Source organism: Passer domesticus, chromosome Z (assembly GCF_036417665.1).
Source record: "Passer domesticus isolate bPasDom1 chromosome Z, bPasDom1.hap1, whole genome shotgun sequence".
Lineage (NCBI taxonomy): Eukaryota > Metazoa > Chordata > Aves > Passeriformes > Passeridae > Passer > Passer domesticus.
The window spans coordinates 26,365,717-26,390,484 of record NC_087512.1 but is presented as its reverse complement, the minus strand read 5'-3'; the positions used below and the strand labels follow the sequence as shown (position 1 = coordinate 26,390,484).

General features: G+C 41.3%; 1 protein-coding gene across 24 annotated transcripts in view; it reads left to right on the top strand.

Moving 5' to 3' along the window:
* Nucleotides 1-8,980, top strand: part of ARHGEF28 (Rho guanine nucleotide exchange factor 28) — a 119,586-nt gene extending 110,606 nt beyond the window's left edge. For 23 of the 24 annotated variants that reach the window (XM_064403174.1, XM_064403169.1, XM_064403163.1 and 20 more), the window contains one exon: nucleotides 7,852-8,980. In XM_064403174.1, coding sequence (XP_064259244.1) covers nucleotides 7,852-8,012 — 161 coding nt within the window. In that variant the 3' untranslated portion in view covers nucleotides 8,013-8,980. The remainder of the gene's footprint in view (nucleotides 1-7,851) is intronic. The other variant, XM_064403178.1, reaches the window with a different exon arrangement.
* Nucleotides 8,981-24,768: the final 15,788 nt, after the last annotated feature.

The window sequence follows — 24,768 nt, the reverse complement described above, 5'->3', positions numbered from 1 at the left end:
GTTTTGATGTGTAAATGTCCCCTTTTGTTTCAAAGGGAATGACTTCATGTTCCAGAGACTGCTTTTTCAGGGTTAATGCTAGCTGTTTCTCTTTGTTCAGGAGGGAAGGAGATAAAGCCTCACTGCAGTGTTTTGTCTTCAGGGTGCAAATTGGGACAGTGGGTGAGGGAAGTGTGGGGGTGTGCTGGCAGGCAGCAAAAAGGGGAGCTGGTTCGTCGTCCCTCGAGTCCTTGGTAGTGCCGTCTGTGTCTGTAACTTCATGGCGTTTCTGTTTCTTCACTAAACATTCCAAGCAGGAGCGTTCCCTACCGATGGCAGCTTGTTTTGACTTCAGCCGGCTGGCCAAACGACTTAAGCAGATGATGGGCTGGGAGGAAATGGTCGCAGACCGCTGGGTGTACACCCACACGGGACATCTGAAGAAGGAGGCGGTGGGGGTTTCAGAGCTTCCCCAGCACGCTGTCAGAGGGCAGGCGAGCAGCCCTGCCCCGGGCGGGGTGCTCGGCGTGGGTGTGCTGCTGCCCTGCGGCGGCGGCTGGTCATGCTCCGTATGATCCTCTGCAGGAAGGGTGTTCTTGGGGTTTTACGGTGCTTTCCTCTTGATCATTTGAGTGCAGCTGTGTTTAATGAGCTGGAAGAGAAGTAGGTCAATAAAACATGTGTTCGTTGTTAGCAGAATACCTGTTGGACCACGTGTTTGTCTGTAATTGACCAGCTAAAGCTTCAAAGCTTAGCACAAAGACAATTTAATAGGGAATTCATACTTAAATAAATTAATAATAAGCAGAAGCAGACAGCTTCTGCCCTCGCAAGGTGAGACTGTGGGTATTTAATGCACAGACAAATTATGATTTTGAGTCAGACCTATTTTTAAGTCTCTCTTATTGATATGCATTAGAAAAACAGCATGCCAAAAATAGCTTAGAACCCATGTGCTTCAAAAACCAATACAACTGATAGCATAGCCGTGTAACTTGGTTAAATTTTTAATCAGCATGCTATGAATTTGATGTCACAGTGACACTATCAGTATTTGAGCTGGAGTTAGTTTTAAAACACTTTCTTTAGTAAACACCAGTGTTAGAAACAGTATGTTCACTGGCCCTTAATAAAAGAAAAATGACTGCATCATCACATTACTCCAAAACCTGGAGTATGAGTTGGAACTTTATGATAAATGCCATTTTGGTGGAATAAATATGTATTTTGTGCTTCTTGTGCCAAGAATTAGGTCCAAATTGTCTAGACGAACCTTCTCTGAAGACTTATGAGGCAAAACCTGAAAACGGACCTGCATTGTTTTACCTAAGCCAGCAACTACACCAAGAAATGAATAGAAACATGCAGAATAATGGCAATCTCAGTAATTTTACCATGATCAAAAATGCAGCATACACATGTAGAGAAGAGTTGTGCTGCAGACCTTATTCATCATAGACTTTGAATTCTCTCTGTTCTCTGTCTTGTAACAAAAAATGCACCAAAATCTGCTAAGACTAATTAATGTAGGATATCTTCTGAAATAATTCCTCTTCTGCTTTTTGTGTGAAAGTCTTGCTCATGAAGGTGCTTGTTTGCTTAAGAAATACAGCAGCTAGTTTTTCACAGGGTTGGGCTGGTCAAAAGTAAATAACAGCATTAGAATTCCCAGACCAATTTTCTTGCCTTATTCAGTCAGCTGGAAAATGGATTAGGCTCCTCTTTCCTTGGTAGCTTTAGGGTCAAAATATTTTTTCCCAGTGTTTTTTGAGGCCCAAGACTAAATTCAGTTCCTACTGTGAAATCAGCTTTATTGAGTTGTGAAGGACCTGGTTTGTTGATGGGATGTGGGATCTCAACTGCCAGTGAAACTACTGGGAGTTGTCCTCAAATCATCGAGGCTCACATGAAACTTTTCTATAGCAAGTGTTCTTCAGTAGCAGCAGTATCCTGGTTGTTCCAGGGTAAAGCCCTGGCGTTCCAGGTACTGAGCATACACTGCATAGTGTTCCCTTTCTTCCACCAACTTTAAACAACTGAACTTGCAGTGTGGAAAATCCATTGCAATTTGGGAAAGTCTTAGTAGGCATTAAAAAAAGCAGTCAAAATTGGTCATGGTGAGGAAAGGGAGAGAGAGGCTGAGGTGCTTGGAGTTCCCGGGGGAATTGGCTGTCTGTTGCTAATGAATCTGCATGGAAACCCCTGGGAGCATCATTAGAGACAAAGAGCTGCTGTGGGATTTGCCAGTGGGTTTTTCAGTGGATCCCATGGGAGTTAGGCTGCCATTTGCTGTTGAACTGTGGTGGCAAATGAGAGCCTGTTGTTACCCTTGAATTCCTTTGAATATCCCAGACCCGGTAGACTTAGCACTGGTTGTTAGGTGTCTGCTTTTGCTTTGCATTATGCATGAGTGCCAGTGTGGGGATTAAATAGAGCAGCTCTGCCATTTCAAATAGCTGTGGCCTGAAGCTGATGTGTCAGCTGTCAGTCCAAATGAACTTGGTACCAGTTGTTATAAATACATGTAAAACCAAAACCTAACTCGATTTATTATTTCAGATGGTTAGTACTTTTGCGTCTCTTCAACGTATTTGTTGCTAAAAGTGGCATATATCACACTTCATTTAATGCAGTTTTATTATGCAATTTTATTTTGTAAAGAGGGTCAATGTGACAAATCTTGGAGAGTCACAGCAAGGTAATTGTCTGCAAAATCCATGTGGTGTGTTCTTTCTACCCTCCTCGCCACTCCCCCCCCCCCCCCCCCCCCCCCCACTTTTCGTCCCCCCCCCCCCCCACCTTTTTTTTCCACTAAAAAAGTATCCAGCCTGGCCTGACCTCAGACCTAACCCAGCTTTGAGGGGGAGTTTGAATCCGAGGTCTTCTGAGATCCCTTCCAATTTGAATTATCCTGTGATACTGTGAAACCAGGGTCAGAGCTGAAGGAGGAACACTAAAGGCTTTCTGTTCAAAACACAGAGACTTGAGAGGTGTTTTTTGTTTGGAGTGTTTCTTAGTGCCCTGGTTCTCCCGTCCTTTCCACAATCTTCACTGTGTGCAGTCTAGGCGCTCTGATCCTGGGAGAGAGAGAGGAGGGGTGAAGGGGGCGAAGGAGAAAATCTGTGGCATTTATTTGATGTGGAAGTGCTTACATCCTATGACAACAGACAGGAGGTGAGAATCAGTGTGACTAATGAGTTGTTTACTTGGCTTTTGTATCCCCTGCCCCCCCAGGTACACGGGCTGTGTTTGTTTTTTACACTATTGATTTCAGATTCCTGCAAATACCATTCCTTTGTCCTTCACCTTGTCAGCAGTTTGTGAGATACTACTAATCCTCTCTCTTAATGCTGTGGAAAAGATAAGGTAGTTAAGATGCAGAATGCTACCTGTTTTTTCTTTCCTTTCCTGTACAACAGTACCATGTTTTCAGTCAGGAGCTGTCGTTTATCGGAGTTTGGACCCAGACACTGTTTGGAAAACTGAGGTCCCCTTATAAACTCCTTTGAGAACTGATCCCACATACAACAGGCCTGCCGTCTGCCATTGTTTTCATATTGAGGTGGTCTAAAAAAGTATGGAAAGAGTGCCTCTCCGCAGTTTCCTGATGCTTGTCCTCATGGTACCAGGCCTAAACCCAAGGAAAATGGGGGAAAAAACCTGCATTTGTTTTTTAGTGTTGAATTTGAGAGTGTCTGTGTGAATGAGACAATTTGTGATTGGATTGCTAGAAACAGCCTTTAACTCCTTTTGCAAAAATTAGTGGGGAAGGCTGCTTGGAATGCCTGGGGTTTCTTTATTCAATGAAACGGTCTTAGCTGAGATTAAAAGGAGTAAAAGCTGTACTTTAGGAGTATTTAATACTGAGGTATGGCACAGGCTACAAGTCCCAAAAAGGCTGAAGTGCTGTCACAGATCACCTAATATTTGGTCACCATCCTCAAGCACACCCTTTTTTGCCTTTTGACCAGCCCAACTTTGAAAGAGTGGATTTCTCTAGTCTGCTGTTCACTTTAACCTGGGTTATCCATGATGCAGCTGTGGATCTGGCTTGTTCTTAAGAAAAGACTTACTTGAAATATTGCAGAAGAAATATATTTTATGTAAGTGAGAAACAGGTAAAGGGGGTTTCAGTTTTCACAGAAATTCTGGTGACCACGGTACAGAGAGATGCTCACAGCTCTTGCCTGGTGCAAAAGTGGGAGGGAGCAGAAAGCTGTGTCAAGAGTAGACTGTGGAAGGATCTGAGCTACAGCTCATTTTTGTTAAAGCTTTGGAAATAGTCAGGGAGTACTTTCTGCATTTATCTTGTGATGAAAGAAAAACAGTGTAAATGAGCAAGTGGATGGCTATGGCCAGGTAGAGCCCTTTTGTTTGTCCTCTCTGTGAGGGCTGGGAGCACGGCAGCAGGCAGAGCCCAGCCGGGCAGCAAGGCTGTGGGCAGGGGCTGTGCCCCAGCTTTTTCTGGGTGCTGGTGATGTGGGTGCTGGTCTGGTGGGCGCGCTGTTGAGCCAAACACAGCCTGCCAGAGAGAGCTGTAGCTTGGAGGAGAGCAGAAAAAAGGGTAAGTAAATGCTGAATTGAAACAAAGGGGATAACACAGAACTCATTTTATGGCTGATTTTGACAGGTGAATTACAATCACATTGAAGGAAGCTCATAAAAGCCCAATGGTCTGTATTTGCTTGACTCATGATCCATAGTGAATTCTGATGTTTGCCTCAGTGCAGCAGAGACTGGGCCTGGAGAGAGACTGGGGAGTTCCCATGGGTTTCCCAGCTGCTAGGGGATCATGGGAGAGAGAGCTTCTTGGGTGTCACTTTCTGACAGCCCCTTTGTCTTGCTGTCTGCACAAATAATCAGTTTGTTTTCCTTTTTTATTTTTATTAAACATCCTCAGCTCTCAGAGTTCCTCAGTAGACATCAGCTGATGTTTTCAAGTCTGGTTTCATAAGTTTCCTCCTTGTTTTGGGAAAGCATTTCAAGAGGAAGATTTCTCCTACCTTTCTCCTGCTTGGTGACGAGGGCAACTCAGTTTCCCCATGCTGTGGAGAGCTCAGGGGAGGCTGAGCTGCTGTTGACTGCTGTTACTGTTCTGCATTACAACAACCAAGGCTGGCTGGCAGTTCAGTCCACTTTTCTCAGTCTCCCTTCACCTGAAACTGTTGTTACCATTTCTAGCACTTCTTCCACACTTCACATGCATCCACCCTCGGGGCACATCATGCTGCTGCCTGTGATACCAGCTGGTCTGCTGGCTCAGCTGCTTCCAGCATGGCACTGGGCAGAGCGACAGCAGCCACCCTCCCTGATGGCAGGCTGCGTGTGCTGGCCTTGGGGGACACATTGTGCTTTTATTAGGCAGAGTCTGTGTTGAGTGCCACCTGAAGTGCATCCAAAACCAGCCCCTTCCCTCCTCAGTTAGATTAAGCACAGCCTTTCCAGCCTGAAGCCACTTGGCGCCCCAGCAGCAGCTGTGCTCTTACCTCCTGGGTGCTCTCCTGCTGTTCAGGTTTCCCAGATGCAATATATTTAGGAAAAAATAAATAAAAAAGAAGCTGAACTAGTGATAAATCATTTATTTTGATAGTGACAGGATCTGATTTGTTTTTCCAGAATGCTGAAGAGTTTCCACTGCTCAGCTGTGCTGCTTGTAGTTGTAACAGTTAATGAGAAATGGTTTGGAAACAGCTACTGTTTTAATTGCTGAAGCAATTACTGTTTAGTTTTGATGGTGAAAAATAATTGCATGTAAGGTGTTTCTTTTCTGTGTATTTTCAAATTTGTAATTAGGCTTCTCAAATTATGTACTTCTTAAACTTTGGAAACAGATCTTTCAAATAAGTGTTTACTCCCTGGTATTCTTATGTACTTAACTTGGGTAATGTGAATAGACTCACAGGACTTAAAAGAAATACTAATGTAGGTAAAATTACCTGAAAATGTAAGTGTTTAGAAATTGAGGAGCTTCTGCTAGTAGGGCTCTTTTTAAAAAATAAACATACCAAATGCATCCAGTTTTCATGAAGTTGGGCAGACATATTTTTGCTTTCTCCTGTGGGCTGCAAATTGCAATCTTTTTCTAATATAACCATCAAAAAGAAATAAGTGCAGACATCATCTTCAAAAAATCAGGCCTTTTTGACTAAGTTAGGGAGTCAAGACTTTCTGTGTTATATATTGCAAATAACTCACAATCAAGACTTTTTCTGGATTTTCATCAAGACTGAAACTTAATCCAGTATAAAACAGTGAAAGAAAGACAATGGGAACTAATTTTACTAACTTTCTGTGTCATCCCACTATGACTAAGCTCATGTATAAATACCTTGCTCCTGCCATTGACTCTGCAGACTTGGGAGCAAGAATAAGATGCATGTGGTTTATGCTGGGGGCTGCAGCCCCAAAGCCTGTTTGCTCCCCCCAGCTGTGAGAGTATCAAAGAGGAGAAGATGCTGAAGGCAGCGGCTGCGATATGATGTGTTCCCACATGCCCACTGCATAATCATCCCGCACTGCTCCACACACCCATGCCAGGGAGCAGCCAGAGAGCCTAGGCTTTTCAGGGTGCCAGGAAGCTTGTTTTGCCTTGAACTCCTGCCTCAGTGAACAAGACTGATGAAAGTCACATATATTTGGGGAATGCCAAATGTGGGCATGTCTCATTATGAATTGCCACCAGTTAAGTGATATGGTGTGTAAAAACGCAAATAGATCCTTCATAGCAGATTTCCATTGCACATACATGTGAGAAGTAGGGACCAGAGCATGCGTGAAATGTCTCTTCAGCTCTGCATGAGTGATCAAGGCTCAAAGAACCCCAGTTCTTGGTTTGCATGCTTCTGGCATTACCATGCTCTACAAGGAGTTCAAAGCTGCCTTTCTTTCTACAGAGTCCTTTTCTGAGAGGGAAGAATGAAAATTTAAACCTCCTGATGTAATAGAAGAGTTGGTCAGGCTAAGATTACGGTGAAAAGTATTGCAGCATATCCGTAGATATTTTTATCAGATATTTTTCATTGCTGTGCATGAGGATATACGTTCTTTGTTACGCAGCTTGTTTTTATAGTAAGATTGCTTTGAAGAAATACAGATGTAGGAAAGCTAACTACTGAGATGCAGGTCCTGAGGGCCCAAACTGCTACAAAGTGCTGACTAGGGATAAAACCCAACTGTAGATGTGTTGTTTTGGTTTATAAAGCTATCATCATAGAAGTGTTCATTGTGGAATGCTGGAAAACAAGTACCTGATTCTCTGCATTTGTGGGAGAAAATTTGAAAGATAACAAGATCCTTGTGAAATCATGTTCTAGTGTTTGGATGCAAGTGTTTCTCTCCATGTCACACCAAAAAGATCAAGACAGAATAGAGTAGGTAGTTTGTGTCAATAAACACAGGTAGACTTGTTCAGAAAAAGCTGAATGCAAATGCCAGCCATGTAGACTTTTAACTTTGCTCACTTAATTCTTTTGCATCCATAAAAGGAAGGCTTACAAATAAAATTCTGTGTAATGATGAAAACTATATTAATCTTACAACTGTATTATTACTAACAAAGGTGCTGATTATATACTGTATGTTTCCCTCCTTCTAGCTCAATTCTAACCTTGTTTATGTCTTTCCATTATTGTGTGTCTGTTTAGTAAAGTATGGCTACGCATTTATAATTACTATTATTGCTTGAATAGATTTCACTAACTTTGGGTAAGGTACATCTCACCAGGCTGTAGTACAATTTTTTCTAGAGTACTGCTTTCCTTTCCAGACAGATGCAGCAAACTAGAAAATGATGCTAATGAAAAAGTCAGAATTTGACCTTTTTGATGACATGGGAATGGCAGAAAAATGCATTGTCCTTCTCTTGTGTTACAGATCTGAACACATCACACATCCAAGGTTCCGAGACAAATGTTCCAAACCAAGGATCCATCCAGTCACCACAGGTAGATGAACTGCTGCTGAACAACCAGACTGAGAGCCTGCAGGATGCAGAAAGTGGAGCCAGAGTAGAGGAAAAGATTGTTTACCTCTGATAACTTGTTTCCTAATCTCAGTAGCACTTTGGAAAGATAACTGTGTTTGCTTTTCTAAATTTCTGTAGTCATTCTCTGTATGACTATCTGGCTTTAAGGGTAGTATTTAATAGTAAATGCAAAATTTTCCCCTTGATAAATATAGCAAGTAAGTTATTTCAAAGCCTTTGTTGTATAATCTTTCATTTATGGCATGATTTCAAATGCTTTGCACGAAGCAATGAGTAGCAGGGGAGACATAACATTTTGAAATTGTAGAGGTGCCACCAAGGACTATGAAAGCTAGTGTTGATTTTTGCAAGTCCTCTTCTTACAAGGATGAGCTAAGAGAGATGGGTCTGCTACTTGAGATTCCAGACTGTGTATCAGTATAGCTGTGATATAACATGAGAAGACAGCAATGTAACAATGATGGCTCGAGTTTTTGCTGAAATGTGCTATATACCCTTAGCTGTTGGGTCATTTTCCTTATCTTCTAGCTCAGGAACTGCTCAGAAGGGGATATTTTTTTATGTCTGAGCATAATTGCAAACTTATGTTTTTTCATGTCCCAAAGCTTATTATCCTTTTGATACTACTGCCAATTTCTGTGCCGAGATGCACTAAATCAGTTATTGTATTATAACTGTTCCTCATTTCAGTAAGTGTTCTTACACATTAAAATTTACCAGATGAAACCATCTCACTGGTCAAAAGAAAAGAAAGGGGATAAATGGTAGGCTTCAGTTAACTGAACTCTTCTGAAACTCCACTGCTTTCCTGTGTAGAAATCAGATAGCTTTCTGCTTTCAGATTCATGGGATTCTCTGTGCTAGGCAGTAAGAAACCTGTTTTGTGCCTTTTTGTCTTTCTGAAAAATTTGTACACTTCTGTCAAGCTAAATAAATGTTCTGTGCATTTCTACAAAACTATAATTTTGATTTGTTGTGAGATCCTCCAGAGAAATAAAAAAACAGGAAGAAAAAGTGTCCAGGCCTTGTTTGCACTGAGCTCTGTTGCAGATGTGTGTTGCTGATCCAACATAGCTAAAGCTGTGTATTTCAGCTGGCAAAACCAAGGATGTGCCTATCACCACTTAGCATGGCTGATGGCATTGGCAGAGGTGCAGCAGAAATGCATCGGCTGAATGCTCCTGCCCAGCTGCCTCACATCTGCCCAGCTCCAGGAACAGGATGGCTCCCGCCCATTTGACTGGGTCAGACCCAGGTGCCAGTGGGTTTCATTGTACCCTAAGCCCTGTGTTGTATGACATCTTTTGCAGGACAGAGTTTTAGATGTGTGCGTTGGTCAGCAAGGGTTTCCTGACTGAGAAGGATTCTCTTCAAGGGACTGGGGTGCTTCAGGGAATACCTGAAAGCAGAGCTTTCTGAGCTGCATCTGACTGGACTCCAGAGTAGTTGTTCACTTGGTGTCTTGGGCAAACACCTGGCATGATGAGCAGGACATGATTCTCAGCTGTATTAACTGATGTGCAAATGCCATCAGGGAAAGACTGGGCCTGCAGATGTAGTTTCCAGTGTCTGTGTTCAGATTTCAAGATGTCTGCTAACCTGACAGCACTTTAAAAATATGTCACTTTGTAAGAGGAAAAAAACCCGAAAACCAAGCTCTTTTAGAATTTCTAGAATTGTTTTATCTTCTTTACTTTTAACAATTAGATTAAAATGTGGATCCAACTCTCTTAAGGGCCCTGCAGTAGGGACAGAGAGTCAGCAATGAATTGCAATAGAGACAGAGAGTCAGCAATGAATTCAGGGTTGCCACTTGAACAGCTTTGTGGCAAATTTCTGAGTAACCAGACTAATTTCTTGGGATGCTGTATACCCCAGGATATGTGCCTTGCCCAGAGACCCATGGGAAATTGAGAAAAAATGAGCAATTTTCTCCAGTTACTCTCTCTGCGTTTTATTATGCCTTGGCTGAAACATCTGGTATTGGTTACTGTCAAATCCAAACTGCTGGATGGATTGCTGCTGTCCCAGTTTGGTGTGGGAATTCCCACACAAGCATATTGCCACCGAGAGAGGAAGACATGATACTGCTTCTCTCATCAGTTTTAATTGAGGGGCTAGGAGCTGAAATGTGGCTGGCGCAGACTTCAGCTGTTCTGCAAATTCTTTAAGTCCCTTAAAATCAGGCAGCATCTTATTTTGCTCACCTGTGTTTATAGTAAAACTTCTGGCATTTCAGAAAGGCAAAGGCAGGAAACAGATGGCCTCTAGATTTAGGTATTTTAATTGTAGAAAATGTTTAAAGTATAGGCCAGTATGGTCTTGGCAGGTGCTCTTTATAACAAGATGTATTATGCACCCCTGAACTCTGTCCATTATTTAGGCATTTCTTAATACATAGCAGAATTTAAACACAGCCCCAGTGAGACTGAGCTATTTTAGCAGTCTGTGTTTTCAGTTATCACCAGGCATATATTAATGCTGGGTAGTCTTTTTTAATTGGAAAAATATATTAGAAATTCTCTTCACCTTTTTTATATTATTTTGAAGCTGGCTTACCTGCAAACCTGTTGTTTTTCACTCATCCCATATATTGTGTTTTCTTTTTGCTGTGCTTCTTAAAGCATCTTGCCTCTGAAAACTCTGAATCTAATTTAATTATTCATTTCAGTGCTTAAATTAAGGGAACAATTGCACTACAAATATCCATGGCACCAGGATGAGGTTTGTTTGTTTTTTCTTAATTTAATTTTTTTCTCAATCTTCTAACAAAGAAGGCCTTTCTTTGCTGTAATGCCTTGACTTTTCCAGCATTTTCTCCCTAATGTTGTATGCTAGTAAAGTTGTCATATCAAGCAACTTTAAAAGACTTTTAAGAGAAACTTGCAATAAATCTTTCCTTCAGTAAGTCTACAGTAATGGTAGAGAAGAAATTAACGAAGAGCTTAAGCTTAGAGTGTGCTGGATCCAGACCTTTGGATTTGTGCATTCGGTCATTTGTAGAATGAGGCCAAAAGGGAGCAACTTCTTCACTTGTATGCTGTTTGAGTATTAAGGTAAACAGCACACTTAAATGCATTTTTAAAAGATTTTTCACAAAGGTCATAGATGTTATTTTTAAATTACTCAATTAAATACAGATTAGGCTATCAGCAAAACTCCCCAAGTTTGTTTACTGAAATGATTGAAAAAAAAAAACATGTTGATGTACCATGTAAGGAACACAAACCATTTTTCTTGGAGAGGGCTGTTAGCAGCATTAATTTATGTCACCCACTTAGTTCAAAAAAGTCAGTAAGATTTTTTGCTGCATCTTAATCAAGTAGGTGTCAATTTTGTAATGTGTCATATTGCTGCTAAAAACATTTTTGCAGTGTGATAGTGTTCATTCAAAGAAAAAGACATCGTGCTTTGGTAAATAACATGTGTAACTTGCTCAGGCTGTATTTTGAAAGTAATGGAGAGTTGCAGATGAGGCAGTTTTCCTTGTGCATTTGATGACAAAATGGGGAAATAGTGTGCCTATTGATGACTAATGGGGAATGGTGTTTGGATAACTTCTAATGAATGTTCTGTTTGACAAGAATTCCATCCCCAAATCCTTCCCCTCCAAAACCTTCACTGTGCCCAGTTTATACTACAGAAGTAGAAACAGCACAGGATGTCTGCTTTTACAGAATTGTGGACCTGCAGTTGATTTCTTCCATTTTTCCAAGGCAAATGGATACATTTGTTGTTTTCTCATCCCTAGTAAAGACTGGTATGTAGAAGCACTGCAAAAGTAGCTATGAGTATTCTTGATAATCTTAGTCATAAGGACAGCTACATGTTAACCTCCAAAAAGATTTTTCTGAACTGCTGCAAAATAGTGAGATAAGTCTGTGAGGATGGCCTGAATTCAATGGCTTGAATTTTGCATAAATGCTCCCTTTGGCAGGCTGATGTCAAAGAGTGTTTCATTTCTTCAGTATAAAGGAAAACCCTCAAAGGATATCCTTTGAGGCATTATTCTAAAGTAAGGCTGGCATTATTCTAAAGTGTTGGCATCAATCCAGCCCTTTGCTCTGAAAAAGTGCATCAGACAATAATCTACTAGACTTCTATGAGGAGCTCATCAAAGGCTACACGAGGAGCTCATCAAAGGCTTCCACATTGTGGAAGAACTTGAAAGGGTGTGAAAAGATCCAGGTATCTCACCTGGAAATGTCAGTGTTTTTCCCTGACATGCAGAGCAGAGCTGGAAGCAGCTCTATGCAGACTGGTAGTTGGCTCACAAATTCCCAGAGAGCTGTTTCTTATTCCATGGATCATCTCTGGTGAAGTTTCTTCCTCGTCTCCTCACTCCATCTCAGGCCCAGATCAGGATGTTGCCACTTCTTACATGGAAAGGTTCTGCTAGAGGGAGGTCAGCAGCACCCACCAAATTCTGAGTTGAGTCTTGAAATATCCTGGGTGGAGAAGAGGAGAAGAGAAAAGAAACACAGAAAAGTTGCTCTGGGTGTAGAAAAGGCAGGAAGAGTGTCCACACTAATTAGATGTCTCTAAGCTCCTTCATGGAACAAGCTTTTTTATTCAGAGAAAAAAACCTCGATTTATCACACTATTGATTCCAGTGCCAGAGAGAGCAGGTACCCTATATGTTCAAAAAGGACAGTGAAGCATGTAAGTTCAAATGAAGAATTTCTCCCGTGGAGGCTTAACAGACTCAAGGAAAATTTCTTATCAGATTTTTTTAAAACTGCCAAGCCATACTACAAGAGCTATGCAGAGGCATGAACCTTCCACTCATCCAGGTTACCACTGCTAATAACAAAGACTGACATGGGTAAAGAATTGTATGAACTGAAGACAGCTTGTGAAGATCAATGAGCCCTGGCCTTCCCATGCAAGTGAACAAACAGGATGTCTGCATTCCCTGTGTCTAGCTCATTGAAGATGCTTAGGCCAAGCTGTGAAGCCTCTTGTGCTCCTTTTAAGTAGTACAAAAAACGTGAGGAATTGGTGTGGCTCCTGATTAAAGTAAGTAATGTCGCATTTGAAATGAAAACTGTCCCCATTTCCTACATGCACACAGCTGTCCTAGCATGGTTGAACAAATGCTAAAAACAAGCCATTATAGGTCAATTCCAGATACAAAGCAGCCAAGTGGACAAAAACAACTTTATTAGCACTGACTGAGCATCTCCTGCTTTCAGTCAGTGGAGGCTAACTATCCTTATCCTCTGGGGTTTCTTTCCAGCTTTTAATTAAGGAGCAAGTTTTCACATTTCTCTCACATAAGAGAAATGCTGGATGCTGAGGGAAAGGTTCCAGCTCTGGGGTTTGTACATGGGTATCATCAGTTCAGTGGTGCTGGCAGCTTGATAGTCAGGAAAACCTGGCTGTGGGACCAAGCCATGGTGTCACTGAAGCTGATGCCTGGGAGCGTGGCTGCATGTTCAATCCTGCTGTGCCACATAGCAGAGTGGTGGGGCCCTGGGGTAACCTGTGCATCCCTCAGGTCACCTCCCTGCCTGACTCCCATCCCTTCAGTGCCTATCTTAAGCTGAATGGTTGCGTGCAGGTTGTGAGAGATGCCTTGCAGCTTTGGGAAAACTCTCTTGGCATATAAAATAAATGTTGAGCACTGAAAGATATTTCACACAAAGTAATTATTGACAGGAGGTAGGATGCATCTGCTGTTTTACTGGGAGTCACCATTTGCACAACCGAAGTTCAATTTCTAATCCTGACTCCAGCTGTTCTCATTTAATTTACAGCATAATTCTTCAAAGGGATCAGGATAACAACTTTCAAGGACAACATATGGACCCACTAAAAGGCAAAGAAGTTTAGTTTATTGATAAATGGTTGGTTACTTCTGCTTCTCCTACAAGCAGGACTTTTGGAGTCACATGAACTAAAAACTCCATGAAATGGCATACTTCCTACATATTTCTGAAGGACACTGATCATGTCTAACAGCATGGTTTACAGACAGCAAATTCAAAATATTATTCTTTCTGGGAAATTTGAAATTCAAAGCACCTAGAATATTGAAATTCACCAGAACGCAGTCCCTCCATCTATAATTTCAGTTAAATGGAAGTCAACTATGATCACCACTTAATTTCACAATTGCCTTCTGATAAGCAGAAACATTTCCCTAAACACTGGTCAGATGATTCCAACCTATTATTTCTGCCACTACAATCAACAGTTCTGGGGTAATTATGGAGATAGATCTGAACATAAAAGAGATGTCAGATATTTGGAACAGGCAAACCTGGATCCAAGCTTGACAGACTCAGACAGAATGCTTCACTTCCACATAAAGTTAGATTATGAACTGTCAGACAAAGTGATAGGGACTCAAATATAAGTGACTGTAGAAATAAGCAGCGGTAGAAATCAATAGTGGAAACTGCTTCTTTTGTACAGCATTCAGGGAGTCACCGACAAAAACACCTGTATAGGTATTCTGTGAAATTACACTACTACAACAGTGATGTCTTATTATTTGATTAAGGATTTTGTTAATGTGTATTTAGTGTATAATTAAACTATTGGGTAGCTCTAGTGATGAAAGTAAAGCTGAATAAGATGGACCAGGGTATAAAATTTTATGGCCAGGTAGCAGGAAGTATTTTCATGGATTGAGAACCCACAGTAGGCAGAGAAGGAGAATGGGATTACATTGTCTGATCTCCTGGAGATAGTCTTGCCTTTTTCTGTCTACTGCTGTGTCACAATTGCATCCCCAACACAAAATCAGGGTGCTCTGGGCCCTTTGCAGCAAGTGTCTGGCCTGGGTTTGTCTCCCCAGGGGCAGAGATGTTAGGGTGTGGGGAGCCCACAGATGCGCCCCATTCTGGTGAGGATGGCTTCCACATGCTGCCAGCAGCCCCTCTATGCTGAAAGAGGGATTTTACTCTGTATTGCAGCGAAATACACTACACGTATCACACACTCAGCCTGTCATATATTTGGTGATCTCTTTCATGTTGCCATGTAATAAAAGGCAATTGACAAGGACATTAAGTACTGCCTTCTAAAACACAACATCTATGAAAATTCAAAATGTGTTCAAATTTTTGTGAAATAACAAGGGTCAAGTATGGTTATAATAATTAACAACATGTGTGTTGTTTAATCTTCAAAGCAAGCTTTACCTTTAGACATCCATAATTTACTCAGTAAATATTGTTCCTCTCACTTCAAAAGGAAGCAATAATTAGATTATGCCTCGACTCAGATTAACATTTAATTTGTGCATAGTTTCAGACCAACATAGTTGTCTGCATACAATAGAAAAATAATTGTTTTTAACTCTGTATGCTGCCAGTGTTTAAAGTTGTAATTTAATACCTAGAGGAAAGATATGGCAGACTAAGAGATGCAAACACTCAGAGGTTTTAAAAATCAAGATTCCCTCCATCCACTTGTCCCTCCATGCACTGTCACAGACTAAAGTTGCCTGCTTCTGACTCCTTCCCATCCACTGTTTTATCAAAATTCCTACTTGAGTCAATTTTCAGGGTTTTTTTTTGGAGGTTTTTGCTGCGTGTTTTTATGGTTGGTTGGGTGTTGTTTTTGGTTTTGGTTAGGCTTTTTTAAGTGGGAATTTTGGGGCTTTATTTTTAATGTCCTGCTCTAGCCCCAACAAGGGAGCCTAGCCTATAGGCACAGGAGTTCTGTGCTGGCCCCTTCCTACAGCTGTCCCTGAGGAACGGGCTAGCTGGGCATGTGCAAAGTGGAAAACAGCTGAGATAGCAGTCCTTCCTGCTTGGAGGCTGGCCTGAGAGGATTCATCTAAACAGCCTCCCAGTGCTGTGCTGGCTATGGTAAAAGATGGCTGGAGGGCAATGGTTTGCAACTGACCTTTGGCCATCAGGGCTTCCTTCCCTAGGTGGGGCTGAGACAAAATTTTAATTCCTGGCAGGGAGTCCTGGCACCGTCATGGTGGAGAAATCCAATCCAGTGTCTCCTTCAATATAGCTGGGTACAAAAGAAAACAGAGAATGGTGCCCATTGCCCACAAAATAACTGAAATAAGCAGCTTTTCCATTAGCTGAAACAACCTCTCTTACTCCAGCCTCTATTAGCATCTAAATGATGGGGATCACACCTTGCCAAAACATGTATTTGGAGCCTAAGCTGACAAGATAAGAGAACTACTGAGATAAGAAATACACCAAAGAAATTCTTATTTGCTACAAATATTTTCATAATCACCTTTAGGACATGAGCTGCAGATGCAGCACTGCAAAACCTTCCTATCTATTTTATGAAGCTTGAATTTTTTTTAAAACGTAAAAAAGTGGTAATGGACTTCTTTCTAGGCTTTGAAAAAGAGCGTGTCTGCTTTAATGTGACTTAGCTCGAATGCTATTATACATTTTAATGAGGTAATGTATGAGGAGGGGTCAAGTAGAGCAAGGACTCATTCTGTTCACATCAGCACTGACACTACTTTGCTGGCACAGGAGTAGTTCTGCAGCCACAATTTGAATAAAATATGGAATGTAAAGTGCTGTATTGAATATTCCAAATCAGGGTAGTCTGTTGAGCATTGTTGCCATGGGGACTGTGTGAAGGTTGGATTAATTAAGGCCTGAGCAGATGCTCTGGAGTATGTGGTGTCATTTGTGCTTTCTGCTTGTAATTAACATGCATGTGTGCAGGGTGAGAAACAGGGGAAGAGTGAGATACCCATCTTAATTTGTGTGTGACAGCTTCTCAGGTAATATGAATTATTGTTATATGAAAAGTGATTCCTCTACACATACTAAAAATGCAGATTAAAAAAGAAAGAAAAAAGGGATAACCAAAATCAGCATCTAGCTGAGTCACTATGTTTACTATGAGAATGCCAGAATCAATGATACAAACTTCCCTCCTTGTTAGGACAAGATTTAGGAATTCAAAAGAGCCACCTCATCTCTGAAATAGATTAAGATTAAAGAGTATATTTTAATGTTATCATATAAAGTTAAAACTTATGATAGCCTTGAGGGGTATTTTTATGCATACTGCATACACAATTTTATGCATACAAAGAGAAAGGGGATAGTTTATTCTAGGAGTGTGTATGTAAAGTTAGATCTCCTTTCTGGTTTTCAGAAGTCTGTTTGAGCTGCTGAGCTCAAAGGAAGCAGTGAAATAAAATTTCAAATCACTTTCCCTAGGCTCAATAAACATTTGCTGTTGTCGTAGCAGGGTTTGAAACCTTTAAGACAATGTTAAATCTTTTCTGCTTTGCCTGATGATGGGAGTGCTTCATGCGCATGCCCTGAGCTTCACAGGGAATGTTTTTGGGGTATAAGGGATCACACATAGGAGCAACACCTTCCAGAGAGGGTGGTGGCCACCTGCTCTTCCATGGCCACTCCTGTTCTCTCTCTACCTTTCCCAATTTTTCAAAGCCTCATTCAAAAACAAGAGAGAGGAAAAAAATTGTAACTCATCACATGAAAAAATGTTATATGAACTTTTTCTTTTGAGTTTTAGAAGTGGGAATACATTACCTCAGAGGAGCCAGAGTTGCCGTGTGACTGCCTGGTGGCACTGGAATCACAGCTGCTAGAAAAAGAAATGCAAAAAGTGCTCACAGGGTTTCCTATGAGTACTCAATTGAAAATAAATCAACCTCTCAAAACTGCACACATTCCTGCAGTGAAAGAAAAGGCATCACAGTGCTTCCAAGTGAAATTTTGCAGAAGCCCAACAGCTCCCTGTTTTAGGACAAGTTTCCGGCCTTTCATGATTAGAAGATGGGTTCCTACCGTCCCTAGTAGTAAGAAAAAATTAGGCATTTTCATCTAAATATGTAGAGGGCTAAAGCAAGAACATTAACTTGCTGAATACTATTAAATGAAATATTTCTGTAGGACGGTTTTCATCCTGGGTCCTGTTTTTAAAAATAATTTTCTATGCACTCTTGCCAAATTTTGTACCTGAGCCTGCTGCTTATATAGCAATCAGGGTTTTTAAATCCTTTTTTGTTTTTAATAAAATTATTTGTAGTGTAAAACTCTCTGAATTGACTATGTGACTGTGGAATGTAAAGTGATGGATGTTTTTCTCCAGATTGTGAGAAAGAAGAGTCAAGCTAATGAAAGCTGAAGCATGTTTCTTTCCCAGGTGCTCAATACTCTCTCTCTCTCTAATTTGTCTGCTAAATTGGCTGCATTTTCCTCTCGTTTCTTAATGTTTAAGGTTTGTCTTATATGCTGTCTTGGGAAATGTGGCTTGCTTAGGGTTATGGAAATAATTAGAAAATGTTGGTCTGGATTTATTTCTGTTTTTCTCTTTTTGCTAATGTGAGGCTTGCTTCTTCTTGCTTTGATTTAGATTTTTTTTTTTTTTGTTCAGAAAGAAAAATATAGTCTAATTCACAATGTGAAAAAATAAATGTTTGCGTGAAAGCTGAAAAATCCACAGAAATCACTGGATGCTTTTGACCAAAGGAACATGCTTAAATTAAACATAGTAGACACTCTTTTAAATAGAAAGGACTGGAACAGACTGGAGGTATTGATTCAGTTACTGTGTCACTAGGAAAGTAAGAAGATAAATGAATCATCTAGGAAGACTATCCCCAGATTTGTGATGAAATCCAAGTAAATTTACACTTGAACCTTGAACCAAATGAAATCTGTACTCTCTCTATAAGCACACGTAGAATTGTCTCTATAGACACATAGGACAGTTTCATAAAGACTGTACTTTCTTACTCCAGGCTTTCCTTATGTGGATAGTTTCTGAGCATGTATATTTAGTTACCACCTACTTGATTTCAGTGACAATTTAGATATTTTCTCTGTTTTAGGTAAATGTCAAAATAAAATTTTGCCCTCGTCCCTGCTCCTTGGCTCTGGGGTTTTGTATGTTGTTGGCTGATCTTACGGATACTTGCCAAGTGTCTTGTAAAGAACTATTTTCCCCTTCCATTAGTAATACACAGTGGGATGCTGTTATGTTTTTATAATATCTTCAGGAAAGCCTTCCTCAAGTTCATTATTAGATCACCTTCACGTACTATTCTTCCTTCCTGGCCTTCAGATTAGTCTGTATTTTCCCTGAGGTCCTTATTTGTCTGTCTTCCTGAATCAAACTGTAACTGAATGATAAGTCTTGAAATTATCTGTATCTGAAGGTCCTTAGAATATACCTACACCAATCAACACCTTTAAAAGGATTAGAAGCCTTCAGCTAGGTATAACTCAGATATCTGGGAAACCAGACAAATTGTAGCTGTGACAACCTGAGGAGGCCTATGTGCCTTGGCAGGGAGGATGAGCTGCAGTGAGTGCCATGCAGCTCTATCTGCAGTGTTTGTGGTAGCCTAGCTAAACTGGCTGAAATAGAGCTTGGGTACTGGCAATGCATTTTGCATCTTACGTGTAAAAAAAGCCCGGGGATGTCTTAGGAATTGCTTGGTGCTAAAACTGTTACATAGGGTAAGAATTCATGTTCTGTATTTATGCCTTAATTTCCTTCCCTGGCACCTATTACTAAATTTATGACTGGACTTATTTATCAAGACTTTTGACATGACTTCTCATGTTACTCCTAAAATCAAAATGGATGGGGTGTTTGTCAATAAAGAAAAATTCAAAGCCTTGCATCTGTGCTGGAATAATGCTGAACAGCAGCAGAAATATGAGAGATCCAGATCCAAGGGACCTGAAAACCCAGAAATGGAGTGGTGGGCCCCAGTGGAGCAGCCAGTAGGTCACACAAAGTAATTATTTTTCTCCATTTAATAATTCTGATGCCATTTTAAGATACTATGTCCAGCTAGGGGACCCAGCACAATGTAGTTACTGGAAAGTGGAGCTCAGGAGTCCAGAGAAGGATACAGTGGGTGCCATTCAAGAAGAGTCTAAGTCAACCCCAATGGCTTGGGCCATGGATGACAGACCTCGACTGGGATCTTACTGCTGTATTCATCTGCCCAAGGGGGAATAGAGAGGAGGGGGAGATAGATTTCTCTCAGAGTTGCCCAGTGGAAGGACAGGGAGGCAGCAGATGGGAATAGCAGCAGGGGGAATTCCTACTGCATTCAAAAGAAAAACTTCACCAAGGTGTAGAGCACATGCTGAAACAGCTTGCACAGAGATGCAGTGCCGTTCCTATGCCTAGATATTTTCAAAATGTCTGTAGCCAAGATCCTAGGTAGCAGGATTTAACCTGGAGTTAGCCACACTTTGAGAAAGAGATTGGATCAACTGCTTCTAGAGAACTCTTTCCTCTAAGATTACTCTCTGATTTTGTGGGAACTGCTATTAAATTTAATCTGTCCCATCCCATGTACAATCATATCAAAGCTTTATTGACTGTATTGTTCCATTACAGCCTTAAGGTTCCATTTTGGGCTTTTACCACCTCCCTACTACTGATTCTGATTTAGAAGCCATTTAACATACATTTACTACTGTGAACACATAAGTCTTTACTCTCATTTCAAATTACATCCTCTGCAATTACACAGAATTATTTTTTTAATCAATACAATTCTAGTGGTTACCATTCTTTACCCTGGATTTTATTATGCACTCCCTGGTCTCTGAATGGGACAATATGTATCTGTGTTACCTTAAATATAATGTCAAAATGGAGATTTGCTTATCTGGATGATTTGTTCTGTTTCACCTTCTATTTTGCTAATCTTCTGAGGGCAGTAGATTCAGGAGGTGGACTGGAATATTTTCTCTTAACATATCCTTTTTGGACTCAAGAACACAGGCGTTGGCTTCACATGCTATATAGAAATAATACCTAAGGCAACCAAGGATCTGTAACATGATAAACATCAGTCTACATTGTTTCACTGAACAAAATCTTAGCTAACATAGATTTTGTTCCTGAAAATCTGTGATCTTAATAGGTATTTTTGCATACCAGCTTTGAGTATATACTCAAGCAATTTGTGTCCCTTTTTTATAATTTAAATTCTACTAATTATTTTCAAAACAGAGTGTTGAATTTCAAGTCCTTTCACTTGCACCAACATGTACTTTGAGGTTATGTGGGGTTTTCTTTAAACTTTTAAAGAAATCTAATGAAACAAAGGGGAGGAGTCACACTGGCTTTAATGAGCACAGCACAAATACCTCTGTGAACTTTTGTCAGCCAGATACAGTGTTGTCCCCTTATTTACCAGGGACAGAAGCAGCAGTGGTGCAAAAGCCATTGCCAGACCACACACATCACCCATAGGGGTGACAAACACAGCACGGGAATTTGGTTCTGCTTCCACTGACCTTGAAGGGGGAGCCTGGGACTGCTGGCTGCAGCCACAGCTCAGGGGTGAGTTTCTGCCTCCCAGGAGCATTCTGGCTCCCATGTGGAGCTGCCAGAAGGGGATGAAATCATGTGATTTAATGACCAGCTGGCCAGTGTGTGAGGAATTAATTTTTCAAGGAGGTTAAAGAATTTGGCCACTTCTGCTGAGGCCATTTCAGAAAGACAGGTCTTGACAGCTGGACCTAGCACCAGTAAAAGGAATGTCTGATCCCTCATGTTGAGCATGGGGAGAAAATTTTCAGACTCCTCCTGCCACAGTGTGCACCTTCTACACTGAGGCTTGGCACATAGCATTAGGAGATGCTGCTGAGACTCAGGGCATGTAAGCAGAGACTCCACCATTTGGGTACTGCGCTGTTCTTAGCTGATGGCTTAAGGATAGGCTTTAGGAATGGATGCAAGAAATTAGCAAATCATAGCAAAGAGGAGATGATGAGCTGTTTGACAGACAGTGAGCAATTAGCCACCGTTTTTTGAAAATCAAATCACCTCTACTATTCTTTGGTATGAAGAGTAGGATGTCAGCCCAGCACTGATCTGAGATGATGTATTATTTGGCATTTTCAATATGTTTTTTCTCATTAATCATGAAAGTTAGGTTTTTTTCCCACCTTGTTAAAGGAAAGAGCAAAGGCTAATGGGGGTATGTCTGGCATCTGCCACATCTGAGGATGATGTACCCATTTGTTCAGTTTCTTAAATGTTACCACTTCTTTTGATATTCTGTTATCAGTGTCTTTCCCTGGGTGTCTTTCCCTTTTGACAGCCAGGAAAAATGATTTGGAAAACAAAAGCAGTTACAAAGTCTAAAGATTCCTGGGGGTCTGGCCAAGGTAACTGCATGCTTCTCCCCTTGAAGCCCAAGTGGGCTAAGATGTGAGAAAGAGAGAAAATGGGCACTGGTTTTGTGCTGGTGTATCAATCGTTAGAGGGAAATATGGGACATCATGCTTCCTGTCTTTCTGTGGTCATTGGGAGTCAGGAAGGGTAGGGTTTGCCTCATTCCTGACTCATGCCTTGCATGACCCTTCTCTCGCCAGTTCTAGTTTTCTGTGGGAAATAGGATGTATGATTAATCCTCCCTTGGCTTGAAGGTTGCAGACCTGGGTGTCTTGCTGCAAAAGCAAACTTTATGCAACTGCAGGAGCAAGGGAAACTAATTTTCACTTTATGCTTGAAAGTTGAAGAGGAGCTGATTTACTAAAGCAAATAGTGACAAAGTTTTCAGCACCCATGACTTACCTCAAAGTTCTGGTCCTATTCATCACAGAGCAATGTGATGCATAGCAACACTTCCTAGCACAGAGCCACTGGGAGGCTGTGAATGCTGTAAATGCAAGGGTCTGGGGAAGCTTTAATGAAGTTCTTGGGGCCATCGAAGGGCTAGCAGACAGGAAATCTTCTACATGGATTTCCCAAGACTTTCCTATCTGCCTGATCACAGACTAGCTCTTTACATGCCAGACTAGCAATTTTTTAGGAAGCACAGAGGTAAGGTACACTCAGGGAAACAATTAATTCAAAGTCCTGCAGGTGTGTCCTTTCACACAAACAGGTGCATTTTACTAATAGAGAGGGAATACATATAAACAGACAAAAAAAATTAGAAAAAAACCACAGCTGACAGTAAACCTCTTGTACTTCCACTAGCTGCAAGGGTTTTAACTTGCTATTTGCATAAGAAAGCTGATACTTCTACCTATAAGCATTCTTCCTTCTGCTGATTCAAATCAGCATTGTACTGGTCAGCTGGACCTGCTGACAGAGGAGGTATGAAAACGCAGGTGTATTGCTTTCTCTCTCTCTCTCTCTCTGGCTCTCTCTGCTCCCCTCTCTTTTCCTCTCCACCTCTGTATTTGCTTGTCTGACCATATATCACTGTGCAGATATGGGACCAGTCTTGATTTATACTGGTGTAAACCTGTAACTCTGTCTTTGACCTCCATGAGTTCGTGCCCATCTACATCTCTGGAGAGTGACACATTAGTTGCAATAATTTCGCACTTCTCAAGCTACCTCCTGTCAGCTCTTATGGGAGACGTGAAATAACAGACTAGTGTCTGTGCTGAAATTCTTTCCCTCCATAGGTTATCCCTCGGTGAATGTATCTCAGGCTGCAGGAAAAAAAAAAAAAAAGGAAAGAAAAAAAAAGAAAGAAAAATTGTTTCTGTTTTAGCAGTTTTTAGTTTTGTTGCCTTTGAACATTCTCTGGAAACGAATACCTTTCTTCTTTATTTTCCTCTGGAGGCTTTCAGGATATCTGCTTTCAGGCAGTTTAATGAGAAAAAATCCCTTGTTGACAATGTTTAAGGAATGTGATTAATTGTGATTAATTGCTTGATTTGAGAGTTGCAGCATGCCTCCATCTAATACCTAGAAGAGCAGGAATAAGGGGCAGGAGTGTGCTTTTTCAGCAGTGTATCTGTTCCTTGGTGCAAAATATGCCCACACATACCCTCTTACACATCCCAAAGCTCTAAAATGTGATGCTGCAAACAGAAAATTATTGCCGTATTTGGTCCATCCCCACATCTTTTTCTTGCAGATTTGCCACCTGGACGTTTCTGTGCCTTGAAGACTCGGAGTTGTGCCTGCATACTGAATGTCCAGGGGAGGATGTGCCAGGTGTGTTGCAGCAGCCTTGCTACAGGGAAGTGAACAACAGCTTAAAAATCCTGTATTCATGGAGAATAGATGGGTCCTTGGTTCTCCCAGCTGTGCTGAAAAGCAGCAGGGCAGGCTCAGATCACAGCCTCTACATTTGCATGGCTTCAAAGATAAACCGAGTAAGCTCATGGTCCAGGATCACCAGGATGTGAGGCTATGGTTCTGCTTGGGGCTGAGACCAGCTGGCTCTGGGATCATTCCAATTTCTTAAAGCAGACCTGGCACACTCCTACAAACAAGTGCCATGGAAGGAAAGAAGGCTAGCCCCCATCACCAGGTCTCTTTAGAGACTAAAAAATCCTGGAAAATACTAACAGTAATTTGATGGCCTTCAGGGCATCACCTTCAGGGCATCACTTCTGGTACTCTTGCTTTCCTGATACATGGTATTCCTGGTACTCCTGAGATAGAGGAGACCCTTAGAAAGGGTCCTTTATATTTCAGAGGCCTGTTTCCTCCAGGAGTCAACTTCTCTCTGTCCATACAAAGATTTTCCACCAACAGAAGCTGAGTCAAAAGCTCTGGGGTCTATCAGCAGGGTTTGAACCTCTGACCTGTCTGCTTAGGGCAAGGATGAATGCCCTGTACCTCAGCATTTTCTTTCCACACCTGTGAGCACTTTTAAAATTAATTTATCAGTTTTCCCCCTCTTGTGACAGCATGGCAAAATGGCTTAGTGTTTGAATTTGATTGATTGTCTAGAAAATGAAGGGACAGTTATGATTCTTCTGTCCTAAAACAGACTGTCAGCAGAAATGTTGTCACGCATTTCCATGGGGAGCTAGTCTTTGCCTTTGCCTGAAAGGAAGTGATCAAGCTTTGAGCTGGGTCTCTGAGGTCCTGGTTTT